At 37.6% G+C, this 18203-nt stretch overlaps 2 protein-coding genes across 11 annotated transcripts in view; one reads left to right on the top strand and one right to left on the bottom strand.

The window, feature by feature from the left end:
• The window catches only part of LOC146455921 (uncharacterized), a 416007-nt gene that overhangs the window by 76611 nt on the left and 321193 nt on the right, over positions 1-18203 (top strand). For 9 of the 10 annotated variants that reach the window (XM_085093654.1, XM_085093653.1, XM_085093655.1 and 6 more), the window contains exon 18: positions 6651-6773. In XM_085093654.1, coding sequence (XP_084949780.1) covers positions 6651-6773 — 123 coding nt within the window. Of the gene's footprint in view, positions 1-6650; positions 6774-8124; positions 8257-18203 lie in introns of all 10 variants that reach the window. The other variant, XM_085093662.1, reaches the window with a different exon arrangement.
• Positions 1-18203, bottom strand: part of LOC146455929 (uncharacterized) — a 364345-nt gene that overhangs the window by 122193 nt on the left and 223949 nt on the right. The gene's annotated exons all lie outside the window — the stretch shown is intronic.

Genomic DNA, 18203 nt, shown 5'->3' with positions numbered 1-18203 from the left:
TGTTCTTTCCTTAAAAAATCTCGAATCTTTTTTGCGACCTCCAAAGCGTAAATTTTCACAAGTTGACGCAGCTTGATCCGTTCGTATTCCTTAGCTGAAATTTTTAGGGTATAGAATACTATTCCTCGAATTTACGAGCTGTTGTTGGCTTTTCGAAATGCTAGCGGGTCTTTTTCCGCACTTTTACCGACGTATTTGTCCTCCGAACACAAATGGGATTAGTTTTTCAGCGTCGCTAAAGTTTCAGGTGACCTTTCGTTAAAGATAACGCTTGTTTTTCTTCACAATTTAATGCGAATTTCTGACTGAGACGGGTGATATCTTTCGAACGGACATTCCACCAAAATTAACTCTTTGACCCCCCCGCAAAACCGACAAAGCCACATTGTTTGAGAAATCTGAAATTATGGGAGATCTAAACAGTCTGCATACACTAGCTCAGCAAAATCTACAACCTGGCGCAATTTATTGAAAATATTCTACTTCCTTCAACTAATATTTCGAGACCGTATGAATTAACCGTGTTTAAAAATGATTTCCGCGGTGAGCGTGCTCCGTAAAAACTAAAATCTTAAACTAAGACTTGTCCTTACGTTTTCCGTCTTATGAAACACCTTCACCACGTTAAATTGAGACGGAAATCATCTTATATTAACACAGGAGATCTTAAATGAAGGCTATTAGAGTCTAAGTTATATATAATATAAGAGGTCGTCTTAAATATTGTCTTAAATCATCTTCATTGAGAAGCGCTTATCTTAATCAACTTTGAGGCGTCTTACTTTAAGAAAGAGCAATTTTAATTACATTAATCTGGGTCGATGGGGCCCTCATTTTAAGAAGTTTTTTCGGTCTTGTGTAAATTTTAAGACGCCTAAGCAGGCTATAAGATACTGCCATCCTGCATAAGATGCAATACGCTTTATGCTTGAATGAATTAGGTATGCTTAACAGTTGATGGGTGTTTCTCCAAAAATGCCATTACAACTACCTCTTCTATTGAGAAAATCGCTGGCTTAATGCATTCGTTTGGAAAAAAAAAAATGATCCTAAAATGAAAACAGCTCCCTTAAAAAAATTCTCTACTCTCACCAGGCCGATTCTGGCAATTCTGTAAAACCATTTTAGTTCTCGGTAAAAAAAAAAAAACTAATAAATATTGCTAACTTGCTTGATGAGTTGCCTTGGAAGAAATCGAAAAATTCCAACACAAAAGGATCCAAATTTATTTCAGGAGGTCTTTCCTGATCTTCCCTGATTAATTTATTTCAAAAAAATGCAGAGCTTTGATCCATCGCAAACTTCAAGTAGCGGAGAGTGGGGAATTTACAAGAATTTCGAGACAACAACTTCGATATTCAAATGACATCTGGACATCAAATACGGTCTAAAGCCCCTGCTAAACGTTGTAACTTACACGAATTTAACATCATGAACTAGACAAAAGAATGAAAATGGACATGAAGAAATTACTGTCGCTTTCTAAACCGAGTGTTTTTTTGAAAACCAAAGATGAGTCCAAAAATTCTGCTGCGTCACTGATCAGAGGAATGAGTGCAGTGACAATTCAGACAATCTGCAATGCAAGGTTCATAATTTACGACACTTTTTATTAAGACCAACAAAACGTTAACAGTATTTAAAATGCCGCAGCCCGGCCTCTGTTTTCTTATGAATTTACGCATTTTAGATTTGGTATAATAAAGTACTATCGATTGAAATTTGTTGTGCTTTCATTGCTCCATATATCAGGTTCAATAAGATGGTTCAAATCTTGAGTTAAGATAAAAATATAACTTACCACGGCACATTGGATCTAAGAAAAAAACATCTCAGTCTAAGACGACATCGTCGTATAAATAAGATGAAAGTTATCTTATTATAATATGACTCGTCTTCAGATGAGATTTACGCGCTGTCTTACCGCAGCACCATAATTAAGTTGAAAAATCGACTTACAATAAGCCTTTAGTTTTTACGGAGTGTTCTTTGTTTTCTAGTTTATTAACAAACTTAGTGCAAATTGATCCGGCTCCGCGTCGAGTTAGAAAATAAACTTATAAAAGCTTTCATGACGTTTTTTTTTTCCTGAGGCTACGAAATAATGGGCTCGCTGTTAGTCTGTGCCCTTAGTTTATAGACAAGCCTCTTACTGCTTTAGGGACGGTAAACAATAAACCATGCCAGTGACATAGATCGTCGCATTTAACTACATCTTTCCTTTTTTTGTGTGTGTGTGTGTGTTTTTTTTTTTTTTTTTTTTTTTTTGTTTTTTTTTGTTTTGGCAGTTCTTTAATATTATTAATAAACCTAGTGGTGAAGTGATAAATTTCGTCGATAACCAGGCTCAAAGAGTTTTCCATAGCTGCATGAAATGATGAATATAGCATTTAGCTTTATCGGTTTCTTGCTAATGCTTTTAAATTTTAATCCATTTCATTTATTTATTTATTTATTTATTTATTAATTTATTTTTATTTTTATTTTTATTTTTTTTTTAAAGTATGGCAGGCTGTTACTTCTCCATATATGATTTCCTATTCATCTGTTATCTTTGGGGAGCTTGGCTACAATACAACACTGATGCCCAGCAAGGTGAGAAAACGAGTTTTATTATATTGATTATTCCAAACCAAAAGGCGTCATTCGCTGTTTTTATGTTAGAGGCGTTTACATCGTCTAAAACGTTAGACCTAGATACACTCGCTTCTCGAACGTTCCGTTAACTTACCTGGCCGTAAAACTATCAGTGTATACACAATATTCTTAGAATCATAACTGATTATGGAAGCTAAGTGTTATTTTCTACATCTTTTGATGCAATTTATTGGGAAAAATCTCGCTAAGCTATCACTCTTTGGACATGCAAAAAGTCAAATGGATTTTCAAGCGAGATTTTTTGTTTAGGTAAAATGCAAAATTCGAGTAAATTCGAAATTTCGTGTGTGACCAAGTCTGAATGTTTTATTCTGGCACTTAAACTTTCGATCCCCAATATCACCCTTTTATTTCGATTAAATCTTTTAAATCATGACGATTTTTTTCTGTCTTACATACTGCTGGTTCAGCAACCGATGAGGGTAAAAGCGAATGAGTTTGCGGAATGGCCTGTGGCATGAAGTGCGGAATGTCATAATAATGCGGAAAATGAGATATGCGGAATGACCTAAATAACTAAATTAACGGAAGAGCGCGTTCTGTTTCGCGCCAATTCTATAGGAGCTGCGGTTTTTTCGATGTTGCGTACCCTAGCCGAATATAAACAACTAAACTAAAAGCCTGGGATAGAAAATGTCTTATCTCTCGTTAGCAAAAAAGTGAGAGTGAAGAAATCAATTAATACTTTTTATAGTTTTCGCATTCAAGGTACTATGAGTGAATCCGTAGAAAATTAAATTTCACGTTCACTTTTCTCCTTGCGACTTCGGTTGACAAAGATATTACCATGAATATGAATGTATGAAACATATGTCTGAACTGAGAGTAAAAGATTAAATAGAAGAAAGACCCTCGCAGTTAACTGAGCAGCTGCAAAGAGAAAGCCTGAAAAGCCTCAACGATACCTGTAAGAAGTGTAATGGCTTTAATAGCTACGAGCATTGTAATAAATATGAATTCGAGCTGTCGTAAAATATAACGACAGATTTCCGTGTTTCGTAATTAAAGTTGTGCTCATCATTTGTTTGGACCCTGACCCTAATCACTGACGCAAACATCACACCACATAACGAAAAAGGCCAATCACAAAGCCTATAAGTTAGAAATCCCTTCGATCTTTCTCTTTTTCTCTCTTTGTCAGAATTTTTAAGTCATCTTTGATTTTTTATGACGATGTTTATGACTAAGAAGTTTATTTTTTTTCCGTAGGGAGCTGTCGAACTATTAAACTTCTGCCACCAAAGCATGGCTATTACCTGGAAGGTCACGTAATTTTGAATCTTACCATTGAAAACAATTTCATCAGATCTTGTGAACATCGTTGCGTTCTGGAGAGCAAATGCGTTTCAGTCAACATTGGACCACCAATTGACAACAAAATGATTTGTGAGTTGAGTAATTCGGATCACTTCCAGCATCCGGAAGACGTAATAGAAAGGCCTGGCTGGACATATGGAGCCACTGAGGTATGAATTGTAGATCTGAAAAAATAAATAAGCGTTTAAAAATAACGTGCTTTTTTATCATCAAAATGTGAACTTAAGAAAAGTGTGATAATTAAAACTGAACTATGGATTATATTTTTGTCATTTTGATTGGATAATTGCAGCAACTCATAATCCCACTCCAAGGACAAAACCTTCCCGAGACCAAACATGGTCAACAAACGGGTTGGATAAGAAGTGCACTTTGCTGTAAAGCAAAGCAAACCAACTTGCAGGAAAAATCACTGATTTAGCCAGCTTACGTAGGAAATAAGTGTCGATACTAAGGGCGTTTTCCATTTGACAGAACTGTCTAACCAGTTCAATTGTTTTGCAAACGGAATGCTCCATTTTGAACGATTTTGAATAATAATTCAAATCAGAATGAATACATAATTGTTGAGCGATGAATTTTTTAAAAAACGGCCAAGGGCCTGCTACAGCGCCGTGTTGAGAAATAGGGCATTAGCTTATACTCCTCACCTCCAGTTCAAGAGTTTTTCAAGTCGTCTTATTAAAAAAACTTTTTCTTTACTGAAATACCAAAAGATCCAAAATACTACACAAAATAAACAACATAAAATGGCAGGGACATCGTAATGCTTTTGTTGTCTCGAAATTATATATTGAAATTATTCAGCTTTGCCTCGAGCAGCTGAAGCATATTGCAAATTTTGGGGCCTTTCTTGGTTAGTCATGTGATTAACAGTTGTTTGCTTCTACGTTTCACGTTTCCCCTGCATTTATATTTATAGTAGGTTTTAACAAAATAATTATTTTACGCGGACTTGCTTTTATCAATTATTTATAACCAGCTGAGTACTATGTGCCTCGTTCGTCGGTTTAAATTTTATATCGTGCCCTAGCGAGGATAGAGGCGGGGTATTACAATTTTTTTCTTTTTTCTTTTCTCATCAGAATCTTTGCTCGATCGTCAAACCTTGCATCAACAACGCCAAATGCCTGTCTGGCTACACTAACAAAAAGTACCTCTGTGTATGTACATCTGGATTTACTGGAGAAAATTGTGAGAAAGGTAAATACTATAAGTTTATTCAGTTCATTTACTCAGCTATAATTTGCCTTTCCATTTATAATTAGCCTGTTTAATTTTATCCTTGCCTTATCGGTGTACTCATGCAATATAATTCTCCAATTCTCCAGATATCGATGAATGCAACAGCGGCATCCACGACTGCAACGGAAATGCAACCTGTATGAACACTGCTGGACACTTTAACTGTACTTGTAACGCGGGTTATAGTGGGGATGGTCACGTATGTTCAGGTATAATTTGTCACAGTCTTGTTTTCCAAGATGTACGTTTGTATTTAGGTCATTTTCCCATTCGCTTCATAAGCCAGTTCAGTTTCATTCTTGCCTGATCATTTAACGTCTTCTTTTATTATGCTCGAATAATCTAGATATCGACGAATGCAGCAACGGCATCCACGACTGCAACCAAAACGCAACCTGTATTAACACTGCTGGACACTTCAACTGTACTTGTAACGCGGGTTACAGTGGGGATGGTCACGTATGTTCAGGTATCATTTTTTTGTCTTGTTTTCTAAGATGTACGTTTGTATTTAGGTCATTTTCCCATTCGCTTCATAAGCCAGTTCAGTTTCATTCTTGCCTGATCATTTTACGTCTCTTTTATTATGCTCGAATAATCTAGATATCGACGAATGCAGCAACGGCATCCACGACTGCAACCAAAACGCAACCTGTATTAACACTGCTGGACACTTCAACTGTACTTGTAACGCGGGTTACAGTGGGGATGGTCACGTATGTTCAGGTATCATTTTTTTGTCTTGTTTTCCAAGATGTACGTTTGTGTTTAGGTCATTTTCCCGTTCGCTTCATAAGCCAGTTCAGTTTCATTCTTGCCTGATCATTTTACGTCTCCTTCATTATGCTCGAATCCATCCTAGTAAAAGAGAAACCAAACGGCAAACTTCGTATGTGCATTGATCCAATTCAAACCATTAACAAGGCCATCAGAAGACCCAAGTACACAATGCCGACGATAGAAGAAAAGCTTCCACAACAGACGAAGGCCAAAGTATTCACCATTCTTGACGTATGTGAAGCTTTTCAAACCATCGTCATGGATGAAGAGTAATCTCTATTTACTACGTGCACGCATGTGTCCAGATAATGTGCATTTATTGAACATGGTACCGAACAATAAAGACATGTTTGTTCTTCATCGAAGACGAATCGTTTTAAAACAACATTCTGGATTTCGGACAAATAAGACTTCTATAAAAAAATAAAACCGATTACTAAACCAGAATTCAAGATCCAAGACAGACTCCTATCCACACATTGTACGCTAAAACGCGACTGTATGTTCCCATACATGAAGTGAAAACGCGTCCCCAGAAAAAAATGATGATGATGATCCGGGGGTATAACATCTCACTGGGAAATAAGGTTCATGGGAATTTCCACATTAGTGACAAATATACTAACGTTTGCTTTCCGAAAATTTCTTAGACATAGACGAGTGTTCTACCAACTCACACGGTTGCGATGTCAATGCATCGTGTAGTAATGTGCATGGATCATACACTTGTACATGCGAAGCTGGATATTCGGGCGATGGGAAAACTTGTACTGGTAAGCTACTTGAGTTGTCAATTTGTTTCATTAAAAGAGATACTGTACGCAATTTCCCAGGGGAAATTTTTCAATGGGACCCACTGATTGCGTTAGCTGGAAACCCGGTGATATTAAAAAAAATCACTTAATTAATGCCATGAGTTTGGCACGCCCACGTGAGGCAGAATGGCTAGCAAGAGAATGGAGAATGGCTAGCAAGAAGGAAGGGCATAATGTTTTCAAATTTCGACATGCAGAAACGTCAAAAACTTACAACCAAAAATACTACGTATGAGGGGGTCAAGGTACCTTTATAAAAGTCCGTCACGCCTCTCGATTGTTTCTACATATGAGGCTGAACTACAACTCGTAATGTACCTCGCGAGGACTCGTTGCCAGAGAGACTGAGACAGAACTAACATCTACAATTAATATTTCTTGCATATTTCGGCTACTTTCGGCTACGTTTTACGGCCTTCTCAAAAGCGTATTTTGTGCACATCAACACAGTCTGATCTGTTTGGATTCTTCAGCTGAAAATTTAATTTGCAGAAAGTCTTAGACGCTAAAATTTCATTTCCCGAATTTCCGAGCCACCGTTGGTGCTTAGAAAATACTTGCTGGCCTTGTTCCTGGTATCCTTTCTTGAAGTGACACACTTGCCGATTCGAAAAAAAAAGGAATTTGTCTTTTAGTAATACGAAAGTTTGTAAAGGTGACATTTCGGCAAAAGAAACGAACTGTTGGGTGCTCCCTGATTGGAGTATATAAAGTACAAGCAGAAAAATAACTTCAAAGTAAACATTCCCTATAAATAGTTTTATAAACGAAAAATTGCTGTTCGTGTCTTCAAAGATAACCGCGGTTGTAAATTTCAAACAATCAACAACGACATACCGGGTGCTTCCCACATTTCTATTGTTAGCTAAGTGGACAGTGACAAGTAAATTTCATTTTTTTTTTCGCTAGGCCATTTTACTGTAAATTACTGAACGAGTTTTGGCTCTTTCACTGCTTCGAAAATTATTCCACTTTGCGAAATAGACAGTCACCTTGATGCGAGTCGCATAGCTAAACCCTGTCGAAACGAAAATGCAAGGAGATACAGAAGGATGTTAATTTAAGTTTATTGTAAAAACAATAAGACTACCTTTTTGCATTTTGACCCTTGAAACAGCCATCGTCAGTTAGAGAATAAGTTAATTAGGTCTCTTGACAGGGAAAGTCGGTGTTATTATTAAAAAAAAAAAACATTTATCTATCCGGTCAAATGTAGTGCAAAAAAATCTACTTACAAGTTTAACCATCGTTAGCTCATTGTTATATAACAATCATATGTAGCTAAATGTATTGCATTCTTTTTTCACAGATATCGACGAGTGTGTCAGCGGTGTCCACGACTGCCACAGGTTTGCATTATGTACAAACACTTTAGGATCCTTCAATTGCTCATGTAACCAGTCCTACGTAGGAAATGGAACACACTGCAGGCTAGCGTCAGGTAAATACGTCACATTGATCTCGCTGCATCTCAATTAGACACTTTGAAAGGCATTTAACTTATGGAAGAGCATTTTCATGTTGGGTTAGTCTTTAAAATCACCAGAGTGTTTATACGGACGTGTAGCAAAATATATAAAACTTAACTTCTACGCAAATGAAATTAATAGTCTAAGTATAATATCAACCTCATTTGTCGTTTGAAGCCCGATATCCTCAAAGTAGGATCAGAAATAGCCCCAAAGGATTGCCTTCGAACTCTGTTCCGTTCCATAGCACAGAAAGTTTCTCCTCGTTTCCGTAATCTTCGTTTTTTTCACATCCACTTAGTTGCGATCGAGTTGCAGAGTTATTTCAATGTCCGTGAACCGGCCAAATTCAAAGGATCTCATCTCGAAAGTGCAAAAATACAAGCAAGATACTATTTTCAAGATGGCTGCCTTCTCTCGCTCTTTGTCAGATTGTGTTACGTCACATTTACGCGTGACCTCACTGATGTTTCTTGAAATTTAAGAGTAAAATATACCATTACATTTATGCCATTGCACATATGCCATTGATCGACACACGAGTATGACTATCTGTCGTGGGTCGTGGGTCGTGGGTCGTGGGTCGTGGGTCGTGGGTCGTGGGTAGAGGTCGTGGGTCGTGGGTGTGGGTCGTGGGTAAATGTCGTGGGTAAAAGTCGTGGGTAAAAAAAATGTTAAATAAATAAAATAACAACAGCAACAGCAAGTTTTGTTCTCGTCAACTTTGGATAACCTACAAACCTCTGCAGCAGCTACATATAACCCAGTCATCTTTCATCAACCTCTTTCACAACGACAACCAGCAGGAATCCATACACATTATGGATTAGCCGCCCCTTGTGTGTCTCAGCAAGCTAGTTGGCATTCTGGCCATTCTCCTTATAGGTATGAACTGGTCGAATTGCCTTCCAAAGTCAGAAAGTGTTACGGCTGCGGTGTGGAGTTTTCTGAAAAGTTCCGACAACCTCCTTATAATTTTGTTGTGAAACACGTAGACCGTAGACTAGTAAGGAGGGATGAGCGAACAGGCCAGTTCCACTATAGCGCTGATTTCAGCAACACTTATTATCATTTGGACAGTAATCATATAGCGCGTAAAAATCCAGTGTTTGACGGCAATGTTTATCTTTCCAGGGCGACATATCAAAGCCTTGATGCTAGACAGTATCATGTCATCAGCACTTCCAACGTGAACGTAATTTTGGTTTGATTTGTTTTAATTGAACTACCAAGATGGGCTATCGTTAATGTTTTGTAATCGCTTGAATAGAATTAAATATACGAGCTATACAAGTTAATCAAAGGTTTCTTTTCGCAAACAGGACGAGCTAGATTTTGTCACGCTAATTCCTTAACCTGTCAATTCACCTGTTGTCCACATTATATGCCTGACTACTTCAATAAAGTAATCTGCGCATTTGCGTATAAATGCCCCCTTCCGCAGTGCCAAGTTACTATATACTCCTCTAATTCAAATAACAGATGATGGGCTTGAGGAGTTCATGAATAGATTACTGTATTAAATCTATTTTTGATTTGTGCGGGACGGCCTTCATTCCTCGCGAAGCGAGGGCCGAAGGCCCGAGCGTAGCGAGGTTAATAAATTTGTCGGGCCGAGCCGGCCCGAGCGGAGCTAAGCCGCGCGAATTCAAGCGAAAAATATATTTATATATATATATAAGTATGTGTATATGTTTATATCTTTGAAGGTGTCCGCACAATGACGTCAGACTGTCTGGCGTCGTCTGGAGCAAAATTTGCATACATCGAAAAAAATATGCGTGCATGATCAAATTTCAACTGCAATGTTTATCAATATTCACTGGATACAGAACTATCTCTCCAGAATCTTTTCCCTTTCTTTTAGAAATCTTTTTTGTGAAAGATTGCATTAAAGAAATTACACGTTTTGTGGCCGCGGTAAATAATTTTCCGTGGGAAATAAATTTATCGAACACGGCAGCGCTGCACGCCCGTTGTACATTACGTCGCGTCACAAATAGATTTTCAACCGCAAACTAGCCCGTGGAACTACGAAAACACCATGCTCATCAAAAAAAAAATCTTATGCGCCTTTTAATCTCCTCGTTTGATGCTACAATACGAGTAAAGAGGGCTTTCCACCCAGCCCCAGCTTCGCGAGGTTTTGCGAGTCACGTATTTCTAGTAATAGACTGGTCTGGTCGGAAAAGAGTCGTAATGGACACGCAACGACGTCACGCTAGGTTGTCACGCCAGGCGGGACAACATGTTACATAAACAATGAAATTATGAAGGGGAGGCCTACATAAACAAAGAATCAAATTTCAGAATTGGCCGAAAGGGACGGGAGGGTAAGCTGAATCGATTACGAGGGGATAGACTTGAGCCCGCGATGCTTGAGGGATAGGTGCAGTTGTCAGCGAAGTTGCACACACTTTACGAAGGTTTTTTAATTATTTATTTTAATTATTTTAATTATTTTACCCACGACTTTTACCCAGGTTTTTTTAAGTTATTTATTTTAGTTGATTTATTTTATTTATCTAATATTTTTTTTACCCACGACTTTTACCCACGACATTTACCCACGACCCACGACCCACGACAGATAGTCATACTCTCGACACACTGCTAGCATTATGCGGGATAGCTCCCACGACTCGGTCTCCCGTAGCTCACAAGTAAAGCATCCGAATTACTTATCAGAAGGCCTTAGGTTCGAGTTCTGTTAGGAGCACACGGATTTATTTTTTCCTAGTATGCCTGTGTCACTGACCGAATAATACATCTTTCTCAAGAGTTAAATATAAATTAGATCCTTAGATTTTCCGAGTATTAAAGACCGAAAAAGTCTTAAAGAGGAAAAACAAATTTACAAAAAAACAGCAAAACAAACAAGGAATGAAGACTAAGAACACAAGTTTAAACTTACATTTACATAGGTGTTGTCTTGTTCAGTATGCCAAACCAGTGGATCATGGATACTTAGACTCCGTGCGAATCGATAATCAATTATCTAACAGTCATCAATTGATATGGACGGATCGAATGATCTCCTATCATCTATTTTTTTTATCGACTTTTTACCCCGGAATCCAGCTTTTAACCGCGTCTAAGTCCGTGCCGTTGACCTCAGTTAAGATTAGATCTGTGGGCTTGCTTGAACTTTGCTTGCAATTAAAAATACATCACTATATATATATATATTTTTTTTTTTTTTTGGGGGGGGGGGGAGGGGGGGAACTACCGTTAATCCTTAAATAAGGACCCAGGGCGTTTATTCCAAATTTAACAAAAAAAGAAGGAGGCGCTTATCCGAGGAGGCGAAGAAACAGAAGCCGCAAAAGGTGTCTGCTCTCGCGGGCTACCGAAATCGTTGCCAGATGGACTTTTTTTCTTTTCAATATTAATAATATTTGGCGAAAACAACAACACACGTTAACCCGTGTATTAATAATATACAGAGGTGTTCATTAATAGTTTTAATAGCAGCAAACTTCGTACATGTAACACAAGTAAGTGGACATGGAAATTGTAAGACACATTACTTGGAATAAAAGAAACTTGTTTCTTGCGTTGTATTGATGGAGCCGAGAGCAATTAATAAAACTTTGTTTCTGAATTTACCGTGGACTGCATAAAATGGTGCGTAAAAAACGCGACAAACGCTATACTCGATCTTTGTTGTATCATCACTCAGTGTTAGTACAGTATTAAGAAAACAATGGCAGCCAAAGGCTGGATTACGGTTACCTTTACAAGAATATAAAACTGTAAAAAAGGCTGATTGAAGTAAAGGATATCGCACTTAACTGTAAAATACTGGAAACCTACTGATATTCACCAAGATAGAACGCTTAATGAAATTAGAACACAGGCAACCACCAAGAAGAAGTAGTGTCCCCTAAGAGCTGCTGCTGCGAACTAAAATTGATAACACGCAGGAGATTGTCTTTCGATAGCGTCCTCACTACTTCCAGATTAGTATAGTATTTCAATTCCTCTTACTATTATTTATTTTAAATAACACATTGTTATGATCGCATGATTTTACTTTTCCATAGATCGAGATTGCTTGTCGTTGTTGAAATCAGGCCATATTCAGAACGGAGTGTACTCTGTGAACCCAGACGGAAAAGGATACTTCAATGTCTATTGTGACATGCGCACTGATGGTGGAGGATGGACTGTGTTTCAAAGAAGACAAGATGGCTCGGAGGACTTCTATCGGGGATGGAACGATTACAAATCAGGCTTTGGTCAGCTGACGGCTGAGTTCTGGTTAGGAAATGACAAGATCCACAGGCTGACGGCCTCTAGACCCAGCTCTCTTCGAGTGGAGCTGGAGAACTGGAACGGAGTTAGAGTTTATGCCAAATATGGCAGGTTCAGTGTTGGTGATGAGCAGGCGCTGTATCGACTGGATGTGGGTTCATATTCTGGGACGGCACAAGATTCGTTAACATATCATAACTACATGGCGTTTACAACAAAAGATAGAGATAATGACAGAGGAGGTGGAAACTGTGCTGTAACGAGCACTGGCGCCTGGTGGTACAAAAGTTGCTACTATTCCAATCTGAACGGAAAATACGGGCAAGGAACAGGCAGTAAAGGCCCCAGATGGACCGAATTTCAATCTGCTACTCTCAAATTCACCGATATGAAACTAAAGCCATCTTAGAAAGAAAACAGGTATCGTCTTAGGGTGGGTTCATATTCTGAGACAGCGAGAGATACATTAATTAACCTATCGTACCCAAATTCGCAATTAGCCAATCAGAAGCCTTAAGCCAAGTCTAATGTCCTGATATCCCAGGACATCAAGTCACTGACCTGATATCGCACGATATTATGGTGACTTTCAAGTAAAGTAATGTTACCGCACGATAAACTGAAAAGAGGTTTGACCAACAAAACAGAAACCTCCTGATTTAAGATTTAGCTTGTGATTGGGGGGCGCTTACTAAAAAGTTTCAGTCTTAACCCAAATTTTTCGCTAAATTTGAATTTTGAAACTTTCGAAAATGAAACTCGACTGTCTCTCACCAAAATACAAACCATGGCTCGACCAAACGTACCTGATATGCCGCCGAAGCATATCAAAAAGGTACGATTAGGTATACGTATTACTTTTGACAATATAACAAGGCGTTAGCACAAAAGATGAAGATCGTAGCACCTATTCCAAAAAATGGCCATCATTGTAACATTCCTAAGTTCCCATTCAAACTAACCCTTCTTATCTCGTTCTTAAGCTCAAAAATCAAAACAATATTTTACCTTAGACGAGGTAAGGAGGGCTAATTTGAAAGCAAAGAAAAGAATATAAAAATAGAAGCCATTTTGGCATAAGGTTCATAACATAGCTGAGAGACAGTGTACACAACACTGGCACCTAGTGATTTGGTAGATACCACACTTCTAATCTAAATGGAAAGTACCGAACAATTACAGGGAACCCGCATGGAATTCCTTCAGAGAAGCTCTTTCTCTTAAATTTGTCAAAATGATAAAACTATATTTTTAATGTATAAAAAATTCAGAAAAGATGCATATTATTTTCACTGGGGTACATGGTTTGTCTGTGCTGACCCAGCCCTAATTAAGGTATTGAGAGTAGTGTAATGAAGGCTGAAATCCCGTGTGAGAATCTGCTTGCAACGAGGACGTATCTCGTGTCCAGACAGAACAGATATCCGAACACCGAGAAACGGACTCAAAAGAATCGGCGCGCGTCATTAATTCTTTGTCTTCTTTTTTTTTCTTTTACCGAGTATAAAATCAGCTTGGAAAAGTAAAAAAAATTCAATTATCGAATAGCCAGGATCTCGTTTTCACAACCGCAAGAGTCCTTCACATGTAAGGGGATTAAAATTTTGTCATCACTGTGTTTCCGTTAGGAAGACAAAGATATGAAATTCATTTGACGGTGCCAAAGGGGTAAAATTGAGGCTGGGACTTGCCCTTTTTACACTGGGAATGGGACTTGGTCATTAAATTTGGGATTAGAGCGAAAGTTAGACTGGGAAATGGGACATGATCAAAAGCAGTGCTCAGGACCAATAATGCTGGTAAGGGTCGGCAATTGCGTAGTGTATGGCGTTCTACCAATTGACTAATTTTAAGTCTTAATTTAGGCTATTTGTTTTACTAATTGTCTTCCGTTGGTTATCAAAATGCTCCCCCAAAATTAAAAGCACAAATTATTATACCCTGAAAAACCTCGCACGACGACTTTCGATAAGCGTGTGTAATAGAAGAGCCTGAACGGGTGTGGTGTATAGTTGAGGTACAGACATAGTTAGCTCCTAACTACTGTCTTTGATACTTCGCTAGATTTAGCAAAATACATAACTACTTTAAAACCAGGCACAGCAACTAGCTTTAGAATATCACTTTTACTGGTCAATTGCACTTTTGTTAAACATTCTTTCATTTTAAGTGGCGCCAAATTATATAACGCACTTACTTATACAGTAGGCAACGTTGATAATGTTCAAACCTTCTCTCGGCTTGCGAAAAACTTCTTTTGCACGTTTAAGCAAGTATTAAGTTACTCGTGAAATTTAATTTTAGTAAATCAAATGTAATTTCTTAGTTTTATTTGGAGGCTTAATAGGGCCCCTCTGAATTCTGAATAACAGCCATTGAGCTGAATGTGGTACCCTGCCGAAATGTGAGGGAAGTAGATTATGATTATTTGTTTATTCGCTTTGCTGTTAAAACAGAAAAACCAACGAAGAAGCCAACTTGTGTAAGACCTGTCACGCAAAAAATTGTTCAGATTAGACTAAAACTGTAATTAGGGTCGAATTTAACTGCAAACTGTGAGCCTTTTCGGTGTTTTAACGATTTAAAAACTGTTATCTACCTGTTTAGTTTTGAGACTAATTAATTTTGTAAAGCTTAAATATAGTTACCAATAGAGCTTTTAAAATTCTTGTTTATGTTCTGTAATTAGGCCGCTTATGTAAAGGGTATTAGTATTTGGCTACAAATTAAAGTCTACGTTGGACCCAAGTGCTGTGTGTTCTATTTGTCTCAGCTCCTCTTCGCAGCCAACGAGTGCTTTTCCCCCAGAGTTTGAAATTGGCTGCATCACGGGTCAAAAAATTTGTTAGCACAGAAATAAAGCTTACTTATGGTGAAGGTACCTTACCAGACTAATTAGTTTTCAATCAAATGGAAAATAAAAAAATAAAGGATCGGGATACTCGTCTTTAGCTCATATAAAACCCACATAAATTAGGAAAAGGGCTAATATTTTTTCTCTTTTTTCGATCACAAGGAAATTAATGAGGGATAATCGTCACTGGGGGGGGGGGGGGGGGTATCAAGGGAAAGCACAATACGGTTCAAATCGCTTAAGAATAGGTTAGGTTGATTTGTGCTTGGACGCTTTTTTTTCAATCCAGCTGTTCTGCTTCTTGACCTTATAGACTTAGCAGTCACGAGATACATTACATTAGAACTTAAAAATCTTTTCAGGTTGTTGATTCCGCACGTTCCCATCGTTTGTAATTAATAGAGTAGAGAATACTCAATAAGTAGAACCAAAGGGCTTCGATCAATTCCCATCTCACACACAATCACACAATAACGACTTGTTATTAACGGGGCAGAGTCACCTATTTTTAGTGCAACATGTGGTGTCAGACACGGAAAACCCGGTTCAGGAGCGGTGAATTCATGATCATAGCCTCACATCAAAAATAATTATCGGATCGAAGTAAAACATGTATTTCTTGCAATAGTTTACTGTGGGCTATGTTGTGAATTTTTTTGAGAATTTTGAATTTTTCGCTATTGCACACCTCTGGTTGATATTTACCGACATCCGCTCTTAAGCAGTCACGAGATACATCACATTAGAACTTACAAAATCTTCTTAGGGTTGTTAATTCCGCATGTTTTCCATCGTTTGTAATAAATAGAGTAGAGAATAGTTACTCAATAAGTAGAATCAACGGGCTACGACCAATCACACAATAGCGTCTTGTTATTAACGGGGCAGTGTCACCTATTTTAGTGCCACTTTGAATAGCGAAAAACCATATTTGTATTGATTGGAACATTAAAATAATGGTTCAAGTTTGGTAACAATAACCCTACTAGGGCACACAAACTGGTATCAATCATTTTTGTCTGCAGATGGCTTGGATGGAAATGGATTGTAACTTGAAAAAATTGGCCAGTTTTTTTTTCAATTTCCTACTGTGAATTTTGGAGAAACTGCTGAAATCTGATTATAGTTTACTCTTCCGCGGATAAATCATTTTATATTTTCCTCCCAGTGCTCTAAGAGCGATTTCACGTTAAAAAAAGCGTTTTTTTTTTTTTGTCAAATATTTGAGCTGTTTTGGCCAACATACAGCAAAATCTCCCTGGCAGTACCCCTTTAAGGACACTTTCATTGGTCCCTACAATGTCAATGCTCGTTATCAGTGCCCACTGTTAATTATCAGTGCCAATGTTAAACGGAACCAAGAGAGGATGAAGGTACCTTCATCCTCTCTTGACGGAACCTATCTTCGGTTCTATATTATCCTTATCAATTGGGTTTGACTGTCTTGGCTATACGAAGAAATGTTGAAGGACAGCGTTTCCTAAATTTAAGAGTCAGCTCGTCCCATGAAGACAAATAGAATAAGACAATGCAAATTTTGGAAGGAGATATCGACGATTATTGTAGGAAAATACGGTTAATCGTCCTTAGCCGTTACATTCCATCCCTTCTCTCTTAAGCTTAGCACACCAACTGAAAATCACTAAATGACGTTTCGACAAGGATTTTTTAGCTTAAAGTGTTCAAATGTTAGCTTAAAGTATTTGAAGCTGTATGTCAAGCTGTCTTTATTGCTAAGTCAAACCTGTACTCGAACTTTCTTCCACTAACTCGCCCCATCGTCAAAACCAAGCCCTCCCGAAAATACAAACATTTCTTTGAACAAATAGTCTGGGGTTTCTATTCGGGATTTCACTTAGTTCTTCAGACGATAAATTTTCAACACCTTTGTTGTATTATATAAGCAGTTGTAGAAACCCGCAAATGTTATAAACTAAAACCCTTTGTATTTTTCACCTTGCTAATTAAATCAGTAAAATATGTTTTTGTTGCTGTTGTCTGGTTGTTGTTGTTGATAATGATGATGATGATGATGATGATGATGATGATGATGATGATGATGATGATGATGAGTAGTTAAATTCTTGTTTTCACTAGAGATGCAACTTGAAAGCCAAGCAAAACATATGTTCGTGATTAAACGACGGTAACAAATTAATGAATGCGTGTGTTCTTCTTCACAGCCAGACGAAATATTCGTTAACCCGAGGAAGGTAACACTAGATAGATATCTACTTTATAATTTTTGAATTTCGTTTTTAACATACTGTATTTATACGCCTTCTTATTATATATGTATCTATGATTTTAACTATTTAAATTTTAATTTTAATTTTTTTATTTTAAATCTCAATTTGTTTGTAACTTTTTTATATGCAGCTATTTCAATTAACGTCGTCGGATCAAAGCTTAATTACATCTTCAAAGTTAATTACATCTTCAAAGAGGCTGCCACCTCATTCACTTGATATCCTAACATTTGTTTTATCCAAAAGGCTTGCCATCGTACATCTTCACTAGACGGACGAGGCATAGCTGATTTTGATGAACTTATTCATAAAAAATCAACAGAATCTTGAGGTCTTGTCTTAAAGCTTTATACTTTGATCCGACAACGTTAATTGAAATAGCTGTATACAGGGCCTCTCTAAAAACCACCATGTTGTAAGAGAGCACCCTATACAAACACTGTTATAAATGAATAAATAAATATTAGTAAATCCGCGAGGAAATAGCAAACCATTGTTGCTCTTCAACATTCTCCCAAGGATAACATAATACAATTCAAAAAAGGACAGACTAACGTTT

Source organism: Pavona decussata, unplaced genomic scaffold, assembly GCF_977016875.1.
Source record: "Pavona decussata unplaced genomic scaffold, jaPavDecu1.1 SCAFFOLD_265, whole genome shotgun sequence".
NCBI classification, from domain to species: Eukaryota; Metazoa; Cnidaria; class Anthozoa; order Scleractinia; family Agariciidae; genus Pavona; species Pavona decussata.
This window is presented reverse-complemented; position numbering and strand designations above follow the sequence as displayed.